Below are 24,682 nucleotides of genomic sequence, written 5' to 3'. Positions count from 1 at the left end.
ATTAAACATCACCTTTGTAACTGAACTTTGGTAAGTTGAACCTACAATAGTACCACAATTTGCCCCACATATCGACCCATCATTGTTTTTATGGTACTACCTTTGTACCACATGGTTTGTTAACTCTCAAACAAATTAAGCTGATAAACTTATCAATACTTAGGGGGCGTTTCCTGTTCCTCCTTCTTGCCATGATTAGTTGAAACAGTGAAGGGAATTAAAGCAGCTCCAATAAATGTACTGGTAGGTGTTGTTTAAAGATTTGAGGGGGAACTAGCGGTACCACTGACAGGTAGCGACAGCTTGTGGTACTACATTGAATTAAAGTTATGGTTGTGGTACAGGTGTAGAGAAGCTGATCAGTACCTGTGTGTGCGACTTACCTGCTGCTCGCTGATGAAATGAATCGCGATCCGTGAAGTTCGGAATGCCGCGCTGCTCAATTCACATATCGTTCCAGAAAGGTTAGTTATTTGACTCGATATTCATGTTGTCAAGGTTTTTTTTTTAATTTATTAGAGTTAAAATAAAATCAATTCTCACAACACGTAAATCACAGACTTGGAATTAAAACACACGTAATAATTTTACACTGAATTAAAATTAATTCCAGGATTTCTTTCATCATGGTTTAAATATACGTTCGTGTGGTTTAGATTTTCGGAAAGTTTGTTTTTAGTACCGCAGTGGTTTTTGAAGGTTACCACAAAAACATGCTCGATATATAGTTCAGTTTTTGTTTTAGTAAAAGTGTTTTGTAGGTGACTGTCTTTATTGATAAATTTTCCGTTGCAGATATATTGACTAATATCTCTTGTTTACATTTATGTTGAACCACATTGATTGCATTTTTAATACATATTCTGTAGGTACTCATCTATGAGCATTACTTCGATCGCACCTAAAACCGTAATTGATCATAATGACTATGATTTCTGATCATGAAATCCATCTTTATAAATGTTTTGCAATTGCCACAAAGCGTGAAAATTGCTTGAGTTATGTTACGTACTGTTTATGGTATTAGACGTATCAAGACTTCCTCTGATCTTCCAACTGCAATTGTGGTAACACTGATCTATTCCGAGATTTACTAGCTTGGGTGTGTTGCACTAGAAAGAATTGTTTCGAGATCAAATTAAATTATACATATCTAATTTATTGCTTTTGAACCTCCAATGTGTTGTAAGATTTGTATTCTACACTCGTAACTTGTAGTAGTGTCTTAGTGAACTCTATGGGGTACGAAAGATTCTCACTGTACGAGCCAGCTGTGAAGAATGGAATTTCAGTTCGTTTATAGTGATTAATAGACCAAGTAAAGTTTTAAAGAAGAGCTAAATGCAAATGTACGAGCACAAGTTTGATACTTGAAAAAACTATAAGGTTAAAAAGTCTCTACTAATTTCGATTTTTTTGTCCACTTGTGATCTTTAATGAGATGAGCACAATCCCTCAGCAGCTAAACGGTGCCAGAGGCGAAACTCATCACTGTTTAATTCGGTTCTTTAGTCATTCAAATTTATATTGCTGCACGAATTTTTGATTCTAATATGAAATTAAGTACCTATGTTGTGTTAACTAAATGATAATGGTTTATTTTAAAAATTTATTATGACCTTTTTAGAAGGGTCTGATGAAGAAGCCTGCGATTAAAGGGTCCTTTTCTAGCTCAAAATAAATTAATATTTGGCTGAAAAGATGTGGATAATGCTACTAAATGGAGGTGAATAATGCTGTAATATGTGCAAACTCTTTATTTTACGAGAGTTGGATGCTCTCTCGGAAGATTTTTTTTTACAAGTGTGGTACATTTATTTATTAATGTACAAAATGATAGTTATTTGAAAGGTTCTTTTTTCATACATCTGTATTTGTTAGAAGGGATTTTGTCCTCTTTGTTATCCAAATAAGCAGTTTGGGATTAATCTCAATTTTAGACCTTCAGGAATTATTAAGGAATTTTTTTCTGTTCCATTTCAAACTGCATATTTTATTATCCAAATTAAATTTATTTTGAAAATTAGAAAGAACTTCATATTTCAGTAATGTGAAAATCTTGAAAACGCAAAAGTTCAGAGCTTTTTTGGTTGTTTTTTTTTAGATGCACCGACACAGATAGGTATGAGTAAATAAACTGATTGTGTACCATCTTACCTTCCATTTTTTTAATTTGCGCGCAATTCTGAAAGTCTTTCTTCGATTTGATTGAGCCGAATGGAGATTCCTCAAAGAAATTTGTCCTAACTTTGATGGTTTAGAATTCACCGTACTTATATACATATATACAGGTAGGTACTTCTTAAAATCAGAGCTTCATTGTCAAATGCAATTTGAAGCATTTCTTCGGAAGTCAACGATTTTTAAAAACAGTAGAAATAAGACCCTAGAGACAAAATGAAAAAAAAATGCGAGCGGCCTGCAGAGAACTTGCTAATTCGAAGTTACTTTTACTACGTTCTACAATAAGTTATTTTTAAAAATTAGGTATGTAAGAAAGTCAAACATTGGCTTAACAATTTAGCATGAGTTGTAAATCCAAATAAATGTTCTGATTTTTACCAGATTAGCTGAATTGTAATATTGAAGAGACTATGAAGAGAAATTTTGATAGGACATAATGCTCGTTTATTTTCTATAAGGAGTAACTTTTTGCTTGTTTAAACATTTTATCACTTTTTAGAATCGAAAGGTTAAATAAACGACAGACATATTTTGTCACAAAAATAGAACAGTCACCTTGTACTTATTATTCTGTCATAAGTGCTAAAAGTCTTGGCAAATTATATGGAAACATGCTCATACATAACAATATCTAGTATAATATGCAGATAAATTGTGAAATTTGTAAAATTTACTTTTAATTCATCAATTTACATAATCCTAAGCTGTTTCAATGCATAGAGAAACACATTTATAGGCATAGTTTATTTGTATTTTTATTTTAGATTGTAACGGAAATGTATTCACTCATGTTACCAAGTTTATTGGCCATTTATTAAAAACAAATTATAAGTGATACTTTTCAAAATTTATAAGAATTGTCGACATAAATTAATTTTATTGCTTGCTACTGCTTTTATAATATTTTAATGACCAAGATTTTTATAATAATGTAACATATGTGGTCGTTTTATTTACATGTTTCTGACAAATGGTACATGCAATAGGTACGCATAAAATTTTAACAAGACTCCTCTGAGTGACTTTTCTATTCGTCTCTGGTACATGGATGATCGCTAATGGTCATGCTACGAATAGTTACCATTTTACCGCTGACCATCTTGATGAAGTCTTGTCCACATGCCGTCATTACTATTTAAGTACATCACTATCTGAAATAGTCTATTGGTTATGGCAGTAATACGTTTAAAAAAGACACCGATATGGGACTTACTCATCATTATGTAGTGTTTCACACTCGCATTATCGTAGATAAACGAGAATATCACTTTTTAATACTTTCGATTGTGATCTATAGCGGTTCCTTAAATATACTTAGTTTGAATTTGTTGCGAAGCGCACGTGTTTTGAGTTTTCAATGCATTTCTTTCTTGCGCGGTGACTGCTTTCAAAATTATTTTTTTCTGGACAAGCCGTTGATATACTTACCGTGAAATGGATAAAAAGTACTATAGCTCCTGTAGTTTGCAATAATGTTTCTGAATTAATGTAATTGAAGCTGCGTCAAAAAATACGTTTGTTGCTATTTATGGTACTCAGATATAATCAAAACATACCGCTTATGTTATTACTTAAAGTAGATTTGTCTGTATATTTAAATGTAGTTATTCATAAATTAAATTTTTTACATAATACTATGTAAATACAAGAGGAATGTCGTTTTACTTTGACGAGTAAGTGAAATAGATTGGCATTCGTAGGTATACATAATTCAATTCTCAAGTCGATATACATCAATGCACTAATAAATTTAAATGCTAATAAATAGAATACTAATAAATTGTTGTAATTGTTAATGAATACTACGAGGCTTCAGTAATTTAATACGACAGCATTTTTTGCGTAAATGGTATCTAATATAAGTAGGTTGTAGATAAACAAGAAAGAAATGTACTGTTCTAGTAGTGAAAATTTTGTTGACATTACCATTAGTAGATGCCACTTGGTTTATTAGCGCCGAGTCGAGATTGAAGTGAAATTATAATGGTGAATATTTCCTTATGTTTGAAGTGAAATTCATCAAACTGATACTAATTTCTTCTGCAAGTGCGATGCCTCTCTTCTGTTTAATAAATAAACCTGTTAACGATAGTTTTTATCTTTGGGTACAATAATAAGTAAATAAATATGTTGCCTCGAGTAAAAATTACACTTTCACTTATTAATCCTTTCGAGCGACTAAATCGTCTTCATTTCGTATTAAAAGATTATGTTTATCTTTGTAAGAGGTAAATTTATGTAATTTTGAACTGAGTTCACCAGATAAAACACCAAGTCATTCTGATTACGTTAACACCGTTTGGAGTTACTCAAATTCTTACTTTTTGTTTTATTGTTACGAACTTCGATTATGAAAATGGTAATTAGAATGAAACTAGTAGGTTTATTTTTGTTTATAAAGTTGTTCGTAGTTTTTTGTCACAAGTATAAAAAGTTATACTTTTCTATTTACAAAGGATATTAGCACATAATCACAAGAACGTTTGAAAATAAATACAAACAGTGTTGACAGTTTTTCATTAGACGTGGCAAATTTTTATTGAATTCGAAATATAGCATAGGGCAATGTGTTTTCCGATAAAAAATTGCACGAAACCAATTAAGCAAATTGTAGCAATCTTTATAGAAAAAAACATACGCTCTACTTAGAAGTGTGTAATTGGCCAATTTTGGTAATTCATTTTTGCTTTAGGTAACGTATGCATTCAAACATACGAGTTGGAAAAACACTTGATTAGAGTTAATTTATTGTTATTAACAGCTTTCAATTTCGTAATGTAAATTTTTGATATTTTAATTTTGTATTAGACGGGATCCCCTTTCAAAAAACTTGCTAATTTTTTCACTTATTTTTACACCTTTCAATTAGTGTCGAACGAACATATTGTGGGAATTCAGATCCAATAGGCATACAACTTTTCAAATAATAAATATTTGTTTTTATGTTGACCTACAAATGAAAATGGAAAAAATGGGCAAAATATAAACCGCTACTTTTCTCTAGCAATTTAGGACTCTAGAAATTTAAAAGACGTAACAGTGGAATATGTAGCCTTAAAATGTTTCAAGTCAAAACACTGAAACATAGTTATTAAAATCAATTAATAAACAAGGACTTATATCTTTGGAGGTGTCTCAAGAGAAAACTGAAATGTTTGAGATAAAAATAACAGCATACAAATTTGGAATTAGGGTGACTGATTCTGATCAGATTAAGAGTGTCAAGAAGTTCTCTCTGAAGTGGGAATTATGAAATTTTTTAGATTGAAATATTTGCGGATCAAAAAAAAGGATAATAATCAGATTTTGATTTACCTATTATGTGCCTACATAATTGATTTTGAAGATTCGTAGAATTTGTACCCACCAAACAAATGAAGAAGTTATCAAAATCTGATAAAATCACACGTATAAACCTAAAACTTAAAAGAAACTAGGGATTGTTTCAGATCAGGTTTACGTGACAGGTAGAAATGATTTTCATTTTCTTTTTGTTATTAGAACTTATTAAATCTGAAGCTTAAGTGAGTATAAAATTTTGATTGCAAAATTGCAAATTATTGGATTAGAATAAAATTTTTTATTTAAGACTGATTCTGACCTAATCTAAACCTTGCAAATCTGAGTGTCTGAAGAGAGAATTGTCATTTTATTGGTTTGCTGGTCAGTTTTAAGGAGTTTTTAAGGGCAAAAACGACGGTTAATACATTTGACTTATATGCCCATCAATTGGAAAAGCAGTTCCATCAACTGGCCAAATCTCTGATTGGTCAAAGAAAAACGCAAAAATTCAATTTTTTGGAATGCACATGTTTTGGATTCTGCGTTAAATTCTGCGTAAAATGAGTACCAAAAAATACCGACGAAAAAGCTGTGAACCATCAGGACAGAGAAAGCAACAGATGAGAACGGGTGTTTTATACATCGATTGATTTTAAACAAAATTAAAATCTGAGCAATGATAGCACCTTCACATCTTCACATTTTATTTCTTTGGTGGATTTTATTCATCTCAACAAATTCTTAAAATTAAAAAATTGTGTACCTAATAGTGAAAACTAGTGTTAAAACTATTATTATTATTATTAGTTATGCATCATAACATAAACAGCAAATTTTACAAAATTATCTTCGGAGATGCTATTAAAAATGAATAAAATATGAGAAGTCGATGAATAATTGAAGTTTTTTTTGCCTTGGCCTATTTTTCCATTTTTTACTAACTTCCTTAAAGGTGCAGTTTGCGAAGCGACCCTCGTATACTTGGGTGAGAAAGTGAGAAACTAATAAAACAGTCACTCATTTGTATAGACAAGGCTATGGTTGTCACGGTTAATGTTGATGATGTAGTGTGGGTTTACTTTATACAGATTAACAGACTGGAAAAAGTCTGAAGACAATTTGAACGGGAAAAGCGCTCTTGCTGGGTAATTTTAAATAAAATATGGGAATTATTCAATGTTTTTCAGTGAAGTAAGAAATTTAATAATTGGATAGTAAAAAAATTGGATATTTTAAGTGGGAGCTGTGATTAGACAAGATCGATATGAAACGAGAACGTTTATCGTTCGTGATAAATTTTCTTCTGCTGTTTATTAAATTATACTTCATTGGTGTACATAATTATTACTTACATTTGTCAATAGAGCTGTAGATATTTAATTTACTGTTCATAAGAATGATTTATACAGGTGAGGAACCTCAGGAAAAAAGCGCAACTGAAGGAGTTTGAGGAAATTTTAGCTAGAGCGCAGTTTTTTATCTGAACATATGTTGTATTGATGGAGCACTCGAAATAGACGATGTCATTTTCTAAAGAAATAAGCACTCATTCTAAACAAAAAATTGAGGTGAGCAGAAATGTACAAAAACATTGGAAGATTTTTTATTCTGATTAAAAAACTAACAAAATAAGCACTAATTTGCCTATTAGGCAGTAGAAGCACCAGCTTTTACAAATTGTGTATGATTTATATTAATTGTCATAACGGTACCTATACGGATAGCCGCCTGTATTGTTGTTATGTTTACTGTACCACAGATACATGTATAAACAACAATGTCCTCAGCAGCATTATACGGCTTGTACTTATTTTTGATTGATTACACTAGTCAACAAGGTACTGGAGAACTGGAAAGTCATTTCTAAAGTAGAATGGTTTCCTTATTTCGAATGTGAAGACCGTTTTGCTCCATCAGGTCTGGATTTAGAGATATTCTTGAAAAATGATTATTTTAAGTTTTACATGTAAAGTTATGAAATTCTTCGAAAGTGTTGAAAAAACAATTAAAAATGCTTTTTATAAGAGTAAGCTAGGGATGGTTTTTTAGTTTACATGATATTTTCAAAGATCTGGTGATTTCAATGCTAACGCAGCCTAAAAAAACTATTTTAGAAAACTTCTTGATGATAAAGAATTATTTTAATTTGCTTATGGACGTAAAAAATGATAGAGTAGAAATCGTCGAAAGAAATTGTTTAGAATTCGCTAAGAAACAAAATGAGTGAAATTATAATTAAACAAAGTAGTCTCCAAATGCGTTTTTCCAAAAATAATAAAACAACTTTTGAACTATGTAGTTAATATTTTGTGCGTAAAAATTTTATGCCACACCTATTAAATAAGAATGTAGTGTCACGAGACTATAACAATAACAATAACCGGCACTGCCTAAACAAGCAAAGACATTTTTTATGTTATCCACGTTTGCTTTTGAATGTATGAAGTATGAGCATGATTTTTCAATTCGTATAGGTAAGGTAATAATGTTGTAAATATTCAGTTAAATAAAGAATGATTCATATGTTAAATTTAAACTGACTGCTTAAGAAGCATTATGAATATGTAACTTGTTTAATAATAAATGTGATTTGTTCATTTATTAGCAGAACGTTATGCGGATAATGGTTTACCTTCTGCGAACGACAGTCTGTGTATTTACGTAATTTATCTTTACGAAAAGTAAATGATGTTAGTTAGTTAGTAATTAGAATGTGTAAATTTTAGATGAACCAGCTGTGCAAGGTTTGCGGAGAGCCAGCGGCCGGATTCCACTTTGGTGCTTTTACCTGCGAGGGATGCAAGGTTAGTGGCTATATTTATCGCTCTAAAGGAACAAAGTTATTGTTTGGATATAATATACCCACAATTAATAAAAAGATAAATTGGAATTGTATCTACACTACATACATACCTAGGAGCAGGTTCTATTTATAGATTACGATATGTGATCTACGGGTATGTGACTTTAATTTTTTCTGATTGCCAATCTGTATGTATAACTTGTTACAAAGTACAAGGTATGTTTTAACATTAAACTTGTATTTAATGTCATGAAGAGTAACAACAAAATAACACCTCAAGGCAGATGCTGATTTAATTAACAAGAATACAGATATCTTCCTAGTTTTTTCTGAACGACAAGCGACATTTTAAATACCTATTTTGGGACTAATGGTTATTAACGTCTTGATTCCATGTACAAGACTAATAATTTTGTCACACATACCTCGTTACATTCATTAACTGGAAATTTTAATACAGTAATCGCAACCGCTTTTGCAATAGTAAGTGTAATCTTGAAATTATATTAAATATGAATAAACATAAACACAAATGAGAAATGTGGGTAAGAACAATAGATTCACCACCGACGACTGGTAGGTAGTTATTTGTAACTAAATGATACACAAACTTATGCCACGTTTTTATTTTGGAATGTGCAAGTTCAATTATAATTGGTAATTCTCCCACATATCAACAATGTATCGTTAATGACCGCTCCCAATTCTCAACCGCTAGATTATAAATTAAGTATGCGGGCGACCACGGAAACAATTATTAATATCCGTGACGCAACTGAATGGCCATAAAGCCATAAACCACGACACTCCGTCGACGTCCTGTGGGTTCAAAAGCATCGCTATTAACACTCGTCTTGATCGTGATTGATTTGAATTTTGAATTATTTCTTAATAAGTCCAAGCTTGGCAGAAGTAACTGTATAGGGCGTATTTGCAACTACGAATAAAGACAACATAAAAAAAATTGTCTTCAGTCATCATTTGCTATTCTACACTATGTCAACTATTTATTATGTCTTTACATTGTAAAAAAAATAATCTAACAAAAAGCATATAAAAAGATAAGTCTTGTTGTACAAATAATCGAGTAGGTTCGTCCGAGACGAGACGTCCACCAAAAAAATATATAAAAAAAGCAGTTAAGGTATTTTGATTTTGAGGTACAAATCAAAAGATTTGAAAATTCGAATTTATTTTTTCCGTCGCTAAAGCGAATGGATGTTAAGTTCGCGAAAATCATTACTAAAAAATTGTTATTTCTTATTGGTGTAAATAGACAAAGAATTGAAATGAAAAAAAATGTAGATTTTGTCACAATATGTACAAAATAAAATTTGTCAAAAAGTGGTAAATTTAAACTTCATTTGTACTTCAAAATAAGTACAGTCAGACCTCGCCGTTCGCGGTGGTTAGGTTCCACAAGAAATCCGCGAACCGCAAAAACCGCGATGGGCAAGTGCAACATCGTGGTGAAAACGAGGTTGGGTTTCATATGTACATACTAAATTTATTAATACGTGTGTACATACTTACCTATATATTTTATACTAAGTTAAAACAAAAAATACAAAGCAAAATAATTTAAAAAAAGTAGTAAAAACACAAGAGGGAAAAAACTTACAAAAAAATGGCAAAGCAATAACATTTTTTGCTGAATTCAAAATAAATAAACTTTTAATTAAAACTTTAATATTATCATGCTGTATTCTTAAAAAAAAATAAAGTAATAACTTAAACCAGCGAAGAACGGCGAAAGTCCGACTGTATGATCCTGTAATTTATGTTGGCATTAAAAAGGAATTAAGAATACTTGAAGAAAGATACTGAAAAACTACTTAAAATATCTGTTTGTTTTAAAACCAACACGCAAAAGCCAAACCAACAAAGTAAAAAGGAAATATTCTAAGTTCTTTTCCTTTGTGCAATACTGTGTCTCTATTTTTTAGGAGTATGTAATTCAACACAAAAAAAACAATCCAATTTTAAAAAACTTATACACGTCCTTTATACAATAACATTTATCAGATATAATTGTAGCAATTTTTACGTTCCTGAAATCGAAAGATTGAAAAAAAAATCAATTTCCACTTTTAAACTTTTAACAATTTTTCCATATATCGATTTTTAGGGTATTTTCAAATTGTTTCATTTCTAAACTTATCCACTCCTAGACTGACTTATAGGTACTCAAAAACCTGAAACTGACTATTGTCTAGATTAAAAATGTGAATATCTCAAAACCCAAAAATTTAAGAATTGTTGTGCTAATAAAAAAAGTTTTTGAGCTTACAATCGTTGTTGGGAACGTAGTAAACCAAAAACCTTTAACAGAGGATTTAAAAGTACCATAGTATGCCTATGTAAGACATCAAAATGAGAAGCTTTTGTTATCATTTCATTCCTACCACAATAAATAAATAAATTTTCAAAAAATTAAATGTATTTTCGAGGATTTTTCAAGTACGTTTCACTAGTTTTACAACCATTTTTAATCTATTTTTATTTTAAAACCATCTAAGCAGGAAATTTTGGAACTTGAAACAAAATTTACTAACCATACTTCCATTATCTTTAATAGTTCAGGCATTTTCTTTCCATTTACAATGTTAAAACAATAAATGCAACAAAAGGTTAAAGTTGTATAAACGAACACACATTGTTTTTGCAAGTGCAGCGACGAGAATTATGTGTTGCGATCCTATTATCAAATAATGAGATATGTATTGTAAATCTCATTAATATTAATGGTTTTCTGAATTGCCTAATCTAAATACATGCTGAATCGTATACGTTGCATTAGTTGCATATAAAAGTACAAAGTAAACACAAATAGGTATGTTATGTGTACTTATTCTAAAGACGCACCGTGTTTTAGTAACTAAAAAGAAGTATTAAATATTTTCAATGAAGTTGTCTATTAAATTATAGAAGTATATTTGGAAGAATTTATGTCATTTTATAGGTGCATTTTTTGTAATTAGCAAATTGCTTGTCGAGAGAGCAATTGATGATGCCATTGGATGACCCTTGGAAGCGGAATGAAATGCCAAGAGTGCTGGTTAGGATTGGGTTCAGCAGTTATGCTAGTCGACATCGTACCGCAGAATTTTAAAAATGAAAATTACTGGGAAACTTTTTGAGACACTTGGACGACGCAATTTAGTATTCTGTAAACAAATATTTGTAATAGTCCAGCTACTACTTAGGTTTTACCCATCTGAAAAAACTCCAGAATTTTTATTACTTCATGGTGCATATGGTGCTAATAAGTAAACATGAATTATGCTTCTAGCGGTGAATTTATAGAAGGTAATTAAATTTAAGGTACCATCAGAAGATCGTCTTTTAAACTTTTTCTTTCTCAGTTTGTTTTATTTCATTTTAACAACCGAAAGGGTTTTTTGAGGTTTTCAAATATGGATGTTGAAATAGCTGGAAGCTAAATTAGCTGAGACAAACGATGGGGAAGTAATTTTAGGTTTAAATTGTTAATAACCTTTATGGTAATAAGCACTTTTGTTATCGCAAATTGTGTTGTAGGTTTAACGTTTCTAATAAACTGATTGCCTGATTGTTCTTACAAATGAAACATAAATAGAAAATCATTCTCTGGTTAAGTCTGAGCAGATCTTTTTAGAGTGATTTTTGTTTAGTATTTATTTCCCATAGATCGTAACAACCTAACTGAAAAAGAATGGAGTAAATATTATTGTGAAAGATACAAAAGGGATTTTGTGCAATGAATGATTGTTTGCAAAGAAAAGGAGGAAGTACTGCGGTACGTAGGTGTAAATTACATTATTACAACTATTATTAACAAACATAAATAACACCAAATTATTTTATCCGAGCCAGATTTTGATTAACACTTTGCACAGAAAAACTCTTCGGGGCATGAATATAATGAATAGTCCATAGTTCTTCAAATATAGTATAAATAATGATACAGATTTTACAGTGTAGGTGTGTCTTGTTTTTTCTACAGAGGTAAAATTTCTCGTTCTAATGTGTTTAAATGAGGACATCGTTTTGATCGGTACCTGTAATTTAATTTGTTATACTTTCAATCAAATGAAGATCCGATCATCTTCGTCTGTTTAAAGTGTAGGCAACATTACATAGACTAAATGTTCCCGGCACGAGTCTATACTCTGTATTAGATTATCGAACCGGTTCCTTTTAAGATTCGATAAGATGTGCATCTCTGACATTCACACTAACGTTATTTACGCGATTTAAATGTCACGGTTCTTGTTCACAGAAAACACGAATTTCGTGTAAGGTCTTTAGAACGGTCAATATGACTTCTTTGTAAGGTAAAATAAGGTACTTGATAAGTTGACAATAAAAACTAGTTCATCGTCATTAAAATAATACAATAAAATGCAAATCATGTGTAAAAGTGTCAGTAATGAAAAATTTTAACGCTTGATATCGTTAGTTCTATATCAATTCGTTTATGACAAAAGGAATTTTACAGCTCAGGTAATGTGTTAGTTTCTCACGAATATAACTGCTAGTAGGGGAGAGGGGGGCATAGTGGGGTACTTAACATTCAATTAGCCACGCATGTTAAAATAATAGAAATTAACAATTTTTTTTTACTAAATATCATAGACTAATGTATTGCGGATGATTTTTGTTGTACTTTTTTTGATTACCACAAAAAACTTTCGACATGTGAACATTATTTTGAAAAATGGGATTTGCCCCGCTTTGCCCCGCACATAGGGGTAAAGTGGGGTACCCTATGGGGAAATCAAATTTTTGAATAACTGTGTACCTACTTAGAAAAAGTAACATTTTAAAATTACTTAGGCATCAATGCATATTGCACATAAATGAGCAGGTTCATCATATTTAGCCACTACATTTGTATGACTAGATTTGAAAAAAACTTGCTTCCTAACTTCGCGAATTTTTTAGCGAAAACACTGAATTTCACATTTTGTTTTATAAAACATATAGGTTTTCACATTTTGTTTTATAAAACACACGTGGTTAACTGTCAACTAACAACCAATCAAAACACGCTATTCGACTTTTTTCACGGCGTTTGATTTGAGCAGCAGGAGTGTTACCCCGCTATGCCCCGGTACCCCACTATGCCCCCCTCTCCCCTACAAATTAGTTTGGAATAATTAAAAGCTCTGAGCACAAAGCAGAGCTGAGAGAAGATGGCTAGGTATAAATAAAGCGCTATATCCAGCTAAATCATAGATAATCAGATTCCACACCCATACCTTGCCTACGTCCTTGTTACAGTGCAACATATCATACATAACACTGTAAAACCGATAAACGACCATACACCCACCCAAAGAAAGTTAGCCTGAGAAATAGGTTAGCAGATCATCTCAAGCTTTGGCTGTGCAATATTTTCATATTCATGTTCGTTCTCCTAACACATGCGATTACAGCTTTAGGCGTTTTATTTTTTATCTGTTTTCAACTAAGTAGTAGTTTAGAATTACATATAATAATAATTTAGGAGATTTTTCGGAGGTTTTTTACGTGATAATAATAATTTAATTGGACACCTCTGGATTCATTAGTTAAACACGAATATAATGGATTTTATTATTGAGATAACCATTGACAGATAAGGCAAATTGACTGTAAATTGATATATTGAACTACATTGGTATGTTTTATCTTAATTTAATCAGTTTATAATTAATTCTACTTGGTGGTTATGAATAGATGGCTGGACTCATTTTAATTAATTGAATTTCTACAAGATGCACAAAAAATATGAGCTTATTATTTTTATGAAGCTAAATTTTTGTAAAATTTTAAATTTCCATAAATTTAAGAAAAACTTGAAAATCTCACAAACGTGTTTCCTTTGACAAAGTACGTGTGAAGTACGTAGTGAAACCTTGTTGTGTTTTTTTCCACGTTCTTTTATTTGAGAACATGTGTTAGATAGTTTTGAGGTTAAAACGGTATATTATGTATTAAAATACAAGTTTCATTAGGCATGGCTTTTGGCGCACGCGTCGGGAAATAATAAAAAGAGCAAGTGCGCGATATTTAGAACAGTTTTGAGTGTCCATTTAGGGACATTTTCCTAGAACGGTTAAGTAGGTGAAACGTTATTAAAGTGTCAATTGTCATAAAATGACTTTAATTTTTGGATAAATCTCATATTTTTGATATAGGCAATTGACAACAGTACTATCTCAAAAAGCAGTGTTTTAAGGAGTTTCTTAATGCATCGGAAATAATTGAAAAACAATGCTATCGTGTAACTCCTAAAGCACCCAATTAAAAAAATATATTCAAAAGTTCCCAAAGTGAAAAAACTGTAAAGGCCAACTTGGTGATTTTTTTTACAAAATTATAAAAAATTATACAGGGTCTACCAACGCGTTTAGTTTCAAAAATAAAAATTTGCAAATATGCATAGGCTTATAGTCGATCAAGCTTCAGAATCTGACGGAAAAATTTCATCACCATTAGTTTAGCGAATTTTGAGTTTTTGTGGAAAAACTCGCTAATTCAATTTATGTTCAACATAACTGTGATAAAAATATCTCATTTTTATTATAATCTAATGCATTTTTACTCAGATTTTAAACACAATTTGCATAAAATTTAAATTGAAAATTGCAATATTTTTAACACATTTATATTGAAAAAAAAATAAATTAGCGATTGGTTCCACAAACACTCATAAATTGCTAAAAATTAAATTTTCAGGCGTCGCGCCACCGGAACTATCAGTGATATATGACAAATTTTTACCTCAGATTCTAGAGCATTGTCAACTATAAGTTTATGCACATTTTCAAAATTTTATTTTCAAAATTAAAGACGATTTTGAGGGTGACCACAAGTGTTTCCGGACCCTTTATAGCAAAGGAGAGGACACTTTTTTGGCCCTAGCGTTATTCTTCTTATTAATTACATATAACTCTTCTTTTCGGTGATTTATACATTTGTATATAACTATTTCATATAAATATAGTCATTTGCAATTGTTAATCTAAAACCAATAAATCACCTTCATTTTTGACATATACATGACGTTTGTTTCCATCTCCACTAAATATTTTGCTTAATGTAGGCAACCCAGAATACGTTTGTTTTTATTTATTTGTAGGACAATTTGTAGGAGAGAAATTGATTTAAACGCTTCGAAAGCACACGACACAATGACATGTTCTCAAGATAGTAGTGAAAAAATATTAATATTATAGACACCACATAAAATATGAATTCATCGAAATAATGATTCTGCAGAAAAATATTAATGAAATGACATAAGGTCCAAATCGTCGAAAAAAATTGCCTACATGTGGTAAATAAATGTGAGCTGTAGCTTTACGGAGTAAGGTATCCATTTGATAGATTTAATGCAAATCCCCGACAGCAGTATCAAGAAAAAAGTTCTGAAAGTCATGCCAGCTGACGACTCGTGTATGGAGATATGTGATCTTTTTTTTTTTGAGAAAATTCAACTTTTTTTTTTAATTACTCTTTGCATCTTATTTATCAGACGTCTTTTACTATTTATTGCACACAAAACTTCAATTAATTACTCTGTTAAACAATGAGAAGAACGTTCAATTTTCCTACATCGGAAGGAAGCCTTACATTTTTTATGCATACGCTGGTCAATAAGGTGCTAATTCACTTTTTTTTTACAAAATCATCTTGTAAAATAAGACCTAGTTTGGTGGATATTCACATTTATTAAAAGTTTGTATATTGGATTGTATTAATAAATCGCAACGTGCTTCATCAAGATGAGTAAAAATAAACTTGACAATTACTTGTTGGAAATATTATTTATTACACGTTGGTTTCTCTCGTTTACCACAGATTTGTAGTCGGTTTATGACAGTATAATCACAGTTCCAACGTAATTTTATTATTATAATTAGAGCCGATTTCTTACGCTTACAGAAATTTAATTAGTTACTAATTGTAGTGGTTATCGTATAAAGGATCTGATTTATTCACTCAAGTAAAATGTCTATTTTGTTTTTATGCGTTTCAAGCGTAAATAAATTTCAGAGCAATATTGAATTATTATTTCATAACATGCTATATTGACCCCAAGATGTACATTTCAATAGACAATTTATAAAAGCATATGCCATGAATGCAATATATTTAATTGCAAAGTTATGCAAGCTGATCATTTGCATACAAACAGATAATATATTGAGTAATTGCTTATTACAACGAGCAACATGATCTCTTCTATTAAAAATGAAGACGAACCGAGTGGATAAAGGCCATCTTCTGTTCGTAATCGTTTCAATAACGATAAAACAGTCATATTTCACGGATATCGCTGTGTTAATTACGGCAATTATGGAAACACCATACTTAAATTATCTTATTGTAAGTGCGGCTTTGCGTTTATAATAAAGACTGCCAGCTGTTGAAATTCATTTAACGTGTAAAACCGATTTTACAAAACGTAGTTCTAGATTTTCTTTTGACTCTATAAAACAAAGATTTACTGTTAGGAAGATTGTACACAATTTAATTCATTATCGCGGCGTTATTAAGGTACCTATCTTGTCAGTATGCGTTCATTAACACGTTCTACGTCCAGTTCTGACAATCGCAGATGGTTCTTCACCACAGGTCATATCCCGCAACGAATTCAAAAATAAATCAATCTGCTGAGAACGGTCGAAGAACCAAAGTGGGACGTGTAGTTTTTGATCTAGATTCGTTGAAATTTCGTATGATCTGATCGTGGTGTGAATATCATAATAGAAATTTACAGCCGAAGATAGAATCATGATTTATTCATATTGGTGTATTGGAGGCTTGTGCTGCTCACAATAATACTCCTGGCTATAAATTTACCTTATTAGTTGAAGTCGATAAAATTATGTTTCACAGATCACCCGATAACGATTAATTATAAGAATTTCTAAGTTCGCACAAGTCAAAAGGTCACAGATGTTAATAATTCAGACTTTACCGCTACATCGTCGAAATCTTTAACTCATGATGGTTTAAGAGGAAATAACAGGGGGTCTATTACAGTCAATTTAGAAATAGCAACTTAACATTAATTTGAGCTTGTCAGACGGTCCGTCACTGTTTACACATGTGTACACATATTATTAAATTAACATGAAAATTTATATCCAGTAATTAAGTAACGTAAACACGTTCCGAAATGTCATGTTTATCAACATTGTATCTACCATGTCACCCGCGAATTTGGAATAAATTAACTGAATCGCAAATTTCGTTACTCTCATGATACAGTTCCGGGAATGAACTTCTGTTAACACTTGTAAACTTTTTTTTCACCACACAGTAATTTTTCGTTTAACGCTTGCCCTGTAATTACCACAGCGTCTCTAATACATTGTGTTTAACGTTAAATGCGTTTGAATCATTTGCTTCATCGTTCCTCACCTTTCTGGATAACGGAGTTGTAGATCTTAAATGATTGCATGTCATGGCACCTGTCGATTGTTACTGATGTAGTGATGAGCAGTAGGTAGAGTTCAACCTTTTCACTAATGTTGTAATTAACCCCGCTCCTTTTGTTTATGAATCAATCCTGATTAGAAATTCACTTGAGACACGGTTCGTCCTTATTAAATTTACTGACGGCATTATCTATTCTTTTCGACAACCACAAGGATTTTTCCTCAATCCGCTTTTGTTTGTTTTCAACAATAATCACTGCTGTTTCTGTGTTGCAATGATTGTAATTAAAGTGTTATTCGTTCTTGAGATTCATGTCGAGTTTGTAGTTCAAAATATTTATCATAAAGGCCAGCTATATGTATTTATGTTTAAATATAATATTTCTACTTATTAACTTAACATGTTTATATATTTTAAATTATGTTTTACCTTGAATATACAGACATTTGTACGATTTTATGCATTATGAGGATCTAATGAAGTCATCAATTTTGTTTCAAGATGACTAAGAAATGTATTAACATTATTAGATTATTACTCACTTTGGGGTAAAAGTATAAAATTTATAATTATTACCAATAAAATTATTCTACATATTCAATCGATAGAAAAATGATGTAGCTACATACCAAGACAAGAATATTTCTTGATTTTTTTACTTTTCGTTTCTAAATCTTAATTGCCCAAGATGCAGACGTGACAGAGTATGTTATTTTTCTGAGATCATTCAAGTCGGGGGCACTGCACCTTGAAAGTCCAAGAGACACTTGCATATCAAGGCTAATTTTGTAAAATTTTACGTACCACACAAAAGGTGAGATATAAACAAAGAAAAATTATCATCCTTTAGCAAACGGACAACATCATCAAAATCGAAACCAATTTTTCTCAATTTAAAATTATGCACACTTTTCATTTTTATTTTTATTTTTTTGACTTTAGTTGAGCCCGGAAAAAACTTTTGATGAAGAGGTTTGCAATTGAATAAATCCTTATCAACAGAATTCATGTCAAGTACATGGAAGATTGTTACAAATTATGCAAAAATTACAAAACAAAACCGGCTGCTGTTTAACATGACATGAACATATCAAGCCGGTGAATGTTTGTTTTCATACGTTATAAAACAGACGATTGAAGATAAATTTATGTTAATCTTTGAATTGTGGGTTTTGACATAAAACAAATTCTGTTAGAGCTATAATTTTCATATCAAATTTGATAATAAATTTTTATTGCATCACCGAAAATTCCGGAGTTCACCCAAAAAAACCTACATTGTAAATTAAAAAAAAATTAGTGAAAGACGGCATTCTTAACGAAATAAATGCGAGAAAAATGATGCAAACCGCATCTTTTTATCTGTCGTAGTTCCGGAGATATAGAGCTTCAAAATTTTGGCACTTTCTCGCAGCTCAAAAGTTTTGCTTTACAAATAAACAAGATGGGCAAAATAAGTTTTTAGATGGACTTTTCGAAGTCATTTTTAACGAGCTTTTTTGAGGTGATCTTTGAGTTTACATACAGCAACCGAAAAAGCAGCTCAAGATATGTCGACTGGCCAAATAGTTTTTCATCGTTTGAATCGAATTTTGAATATATAAGAAGTAGTTTGAAAGATATGGGGCATTAAAAATTTAAATTTAAATTTAAAAACATAAAATTCATTATAGGAATCTTTAATTCCTTCTAATTCACTTATTTTTTAACCTACATTAAAAAATAGCACATGTTTTGAATTTTGGGTAAAATTCTGTATTAAATAATAATTCAAGTTTGCTCCACAAATCAACTAGATATCGCGCTTTTATATTTGAAAATTTCAGATTTCAAATATGTATCTTATAGGTTCAATTTGAGAAATTCTAAATGTTGCCCAGATTTTTAAATTTTAGGAAAGTAAAGTAGGTGTTCTTATTAAGAAAAAAATTTAGACAGTGGTCCTTCTATATTTTCTATACCCAAAATTCCAGGTTTTTATTCCTGATTGTGTGCATTCATTCTAGATTCTTAGATTCTTCGTTCTCAGATTCTTAGAACACATTGTTTCAGATTCTACAGAAAAAAATCAAAGAATAGAATTGAAATCAGGACAATATTAGAGACGCGAGAGAAACGTCACTAAAATGCTTTCGCACACTGTAAGCTAATGAAATGAATGAGACATTTTAAAGGATGTCTTGGCATTTACAATAGTCATTTACCTCCTTCCAAATGATCCATCTTTAACACCTTCTTCCTTATGTACATCTAAGAACAGTTATTGTTGTCGTTGGACTTTGAAACAAGCAACTTAACTACTTTGCAACAAAAGGGAATAACTACTTTACTTGCAGTTATAGCAATGGAGAAAGTGTTATATTTTATTATAATTTAAGATGCATATGAAGAGGAACTATATGGTGACGCATAATGAGCAAACATCAATCCTTTTGTTCTTCTGAAAAAGAAACACCTACACGAAGCAACTCACGGAATACAATTGCACAATAAAATCACTATAAAGCTGGTAGGAAATTATTCACTTTCTAATGGTCAAGTGCATTGCTGGTTGACAACTGATACTAATTAAGATTAATCGTAGTTGTACTTATTAGTTTAATGAATCCTTTTTAGCCTACGTTACGTGTTTGGATTCAGCAAGAATTTTCTTTTTGTCCCGTCAAATTGTTACATTTTGATGAGAAACTTTTACGGTATTATTACCTTAATTAATTTACATCCTACATGCTAACTGGTAGCAATTATCTACGATTTTTCTGTTTTGGAAAACCGTATGGACTTACAAAATAAACGGTAATTCTTACGATAAAATAGAATCAAAATCTGCTCTTTCAGTTAATTACTATCCAGGAAAAAGATCATTTAATATAGTATTGACATTTATGCGGAGAATGATTTAATAAAATCTTCTATGTAAAGACATGCTTTAAGCGATTTTATACAAAAAAGTGTGTGGTAATTATTGGTAATGAAGGCTATCGGACTTTTTCTTCACACATTTTACTAAGGAAGATTGAATGCTTATTAGCTTAATTATAGCCCAAACGACATGGAATTGGAATGATTTATCAGCATTTTTTTTTTAGAATTTACAAATGTCGTAGTTTCGTAGTTATTGAAAAATTTAAAGAACCGATAAAGTGTGAATGTAAACACGGTTCCAGACAGGACGTGATTTGTTTCTAATTGATTTATTTATACATTTACATTATTGTATTGATTACTCACCGATTTTGAAGAACATCACCAGGTATTACCACTACATTAAAAATTTATTTCCGGGTTATAATTTTGTTTACGTAAACATATTATACATTGTTTTGACCTTCAAGTGAATGGTACTTCAGCTAATTCAGGAAATGTGTTAGTAAGAAGAGTTTTTTGACACGTTTTAGGAGTAATCAAGAAGTAAATCTTCTATGGTTTTTATTAAAATAAACGGATTCAGTTAGCAGACTCTAAATTAGATTTGTTTCTTCACAAATAAAATGGTGAAGTAAATTCAACTAATTAACATAAATTACTAACTCTATTAAATCCTTTAGTTTTACACCTTCAGTATTTTATAGGTTATAATTAATTAATTTGTTTGTCAGGTCACAGACAATTACTGGATTCACCTGATCGGGAACAGTGTTCATGACTGGTTTACATTTCGAGCTTTGGAGTTTATTTAAATTATTGAAGGTAGAAAACTTGTATCTGAAAGCTGAACAAAATCTACATTTCATAGAAGCTGAATCTATTTTTTTTTGCACAGATTTTTTATGAGCGCCAAACTTAAAATGCGGCTCTGTGATTAATAGTTCAGCGCAAGAACAAATTTGATTTTGTCATTGGATAGGTTTTGCTTGAAGAATATTTCAAATTTGACAAGCGTTTTTGACAAAAAATGACAGGAAGCACTTTGCTTTCTCTTTGATCCAGCCGGATCTAGGGTATTGCGTTATTTTAGAAAAATTCCACAAAAAATTGTGAGGAACAAGGTTTGGCTCAATTTCCCACAAACTTTGCTATGCTCGCTATAAATTGTAGGGAATTTTGTCGAAATTTTCTAAAAAAAAATTTTTGTTTTGATAGTCCAAAGAGGTCACTTGTTTCTTAATTGCTATAAAGAAAAAATGCCATTACTGACCAAAAAAAACTATAAAGCCAGAACTCATCGATTTTTAGTTTCCTACATCTTTGCGCATCTGGTATTCCTGAATTGACAGTTTTTTGTCAGAAGTTACTACGCAGCCATTTCCGCTCATTTTGCGAGCTCTTTATTGCTGCATTTATTGCACGACCGCAATTGTTGATTCAAATGAAGATAGCAAAACGTTATTTGAGTTTTGACTCTCTTTGGTCTTTTTTGTTATAATTTTTTCTAGTTGAATCTCCTTGATTTTTTTCGGTACGTTTAACTGTAGATAGCTACAATAATCAAGTCAATAATCAAATCTGTCAAATATTAATTAAAATTGATTAGTTGAAAACGTGCAAATTATTCGTTACTTAAGGATATGATTACGGAATGATTAGTTATTTCTAGGCGGTAAAAAATAAAATTTATTATCTCGGACAACACAAAATGGGCACATAAATATTTAACACACATGGTAGGCGCATCTTCATGTTTTTAAAGTTGGTGAAAATATGAGATTCATTAAATTAAACCTTTCTAATAAAAATATGGTATTTAGGATTGGTCATTTTGACCCGTGTGACCCAGGTTATACTCTCACCTCTCGCTGCGTGGCTATCGTACGATCTTTAATAAGACAAGAAATAAATGGTATTAAATTGTTTTCATTTTTGGTATTGAATAACAAACTGAATTTTCCCATAGATTTTTAGTATTTGTGTCAAAATTAGCGGTAAAACTGCTAATACTTCTAATGCGTACAGGTACCGCTGACGTGAAAGGTGAACCTGTCAATTTCATAGTTCACCGAACGAGTTTCAAAATATGTGTTTCCATAGCGCCTCGAGTCAGATGCTGCACATGTTAGAAATGTTAATATGATTTAATGCGTGTTGATTCGGGTTTTAAGTCCATTTCGTTCCGCCGCGGCTTGCTGCCATTATTTATTAATTATTAAAGATTTTTATTTATAGACAAACGGGAATGTAGCGTCTGCCAATTGTTGGAAAAGTAACTTAGTGATCGGTCGGTAGTATCGTCAGAACGCATGTACTCTCGTGTAGAAGACTGCCAGAACATCTTGCAACTTGTAGGTTGTAACTATTCTGTGTTTTATAATACATGCAGAGGAAGAAGAATCCAACACAGAACACGACAAATGTATGATGTATCCCATGTATCCGTGGTCGATTTAACATCACGAGTCATGAGAAATCCAAGTCCTTGCACTTGCTTTTCGATCGTGAAATATTACACATGCAACTTCTGGTTATTAATCATTCACTAACGGCTTCCCAGCAATAATTTATAACTCATTGCAACTCTTGACTAACCCAACGCTTTAACTGGAGCAATGCTATTTTATATGATTAAATATTTTAGAGATTCATGATATTCTATAATTATAGGTACTCGAATTACGTTCTGAGATTTACTTAATTAACTCCAATTTGGCGAAACTTACCAGCAGGTGTGCGCGCGGGATTAGCCAACACATCTAATCTAATTTTTAATAAAAATAAGTGAAAATGTTAACAGATACAAATGGCTACTTACATGTAGAAACAGATAATTATTAGCGGATTAGGTAATAAAATAACCAAGTAATAAAATTCAATCTTGGTTCGATCTTTTACTATTCCAGCTAGTTCCTTACTACACAATTATGTGCTATAAAGTTAAAAACAAACATAAAGCTTACATAAATGTATGTGCAGCAATACAATTGTAATTAAAATGATAAAACTATTGCTTGGATTTGTTTACCAGTCACTTTTTGGTTTCCTTCTTCTTTGTTTTTTGTTGTGTGTTCATGTTCTTCGCGCTTCCGACTTTCCAATTAGATGTCTTTACAAAAATTAAAAATGGAGCTTGAGCTTCCACACATTAAAATCTTGGCAGTTTTCGTAATTTGCGACACTTTGAAATCCTCCATCATGCGTTATATTGAGTTGCTCTGTAGCTCTATAAAATGTAACAGACTTTAATCGTTGTCTTCATTTATGATGAAATTGACTTTCTCTTATTTAATGTTAAATTTAATTAGTGACACAATAAAAATGAAATAAACTCTTTATGTTCTTAATAAATTAATTCGCTGTTTATCCCGTAGCAGCAATCAATTGAACTTTTTAAACAAAGGTCACTTATCGCAACCTTAAATATTGTTTTGTATTATGTTGAATAAATGAGAATGATGTCACTAGGAAGAATTAATAGAAGGGTGCTTAACTTGATTTATTAACTTAGATATAATAGAACATTAATTTTTGCTGGCTGATTGCTATTTAAAATAGTTGTAATTGACCTTAAAACTTTTATAATTGTGACCGATCAGGTGGAAATGAAAGTATTTTGTGTCGTTGCCGTCTGACCCACGCACAACAGAATGAAGCCGTCTCTGTTCGGGTCGTGGGAACTGGCGTGAAAGAACCGTATTGTGCAGGATCCTATGCGGGCCACAGCCCCGTTCATATTACAACAATATTTTGTAATCACTTTATCATCGATTTAACATTATTGCTGCTATAAGTCATTTTGTAAGTGTAGTCAAATTTGATGTAATTAAAATCAAAACATTACGCCGAATTCGCTCTTGTCCGGAGGCATAATTCGCAGTGCAGCACTTGCAGATATTTAAATTTTATAACGGCTGTGCATTTGCTTTATGAATCATAACATTGAAAGCTAAAAGCTTAGTATATTAAGATAATCTAAGCCTCGCATGCGTTTGTGTCCTACAACGACAATTATCTTCGGCTACAATTCATCCGGAAAGCTGACATTCATGGTTGCTGCAGTAAGCTACAAGAAACATTAAATGTAAAATCTTAGATGTACTAAAATTGTGTTTTAAACTCGTCCTA

At 31.2% G+C, this 24,682-nt stretch overlaps 1 protein-coding gene across 1 annotated transcript in view; it reads left to right on the top strand.

The window, feature by feature from the left end:
- Positions 1-313: 313 nt before the first annotated feature.
- The window catches only part of LOC148179121 (uncharacterized), a 29,063-nt gene continuing 4,694 nt past the window's right edge, over positions 314-24,682 (top strand). Inside the window, exons 1-2 of the mRNA XM_088029642.1 lie at positions 314-464; positions 8,193-8,270. Coding sequence (XP_087885768.1) covers positions 8,193-8,270 — 78 coding nt within the window. The 5' untranslated portion in view covers positions 314-464. The remainder of the gene's footprint in view (positions 465-8,192; positions 8,271-24,682) is intronic.

The sequence above is a fragment of the Gnatocerus cornutus genome, chromosome 2 (genome assembly GCF_029298725.1).
Source record: "Gnatocerus cornutus isolate USDA-ARS CGAHR chromosome 2, icGnaCorn1.1, whole genome shotgun sequence".
NCBI classification, from domain to species: Eukaryota; Metazoa; Arthropoda; class Insecta; order Coleoptera; family Tenebrionidae; genus Gnatocerus; species Gnatocerus cornutus.
Note: the sequence above shows the minus strand (reverse complement) of the source record. Positions and strands in the feature narration are given on the sequence as shown.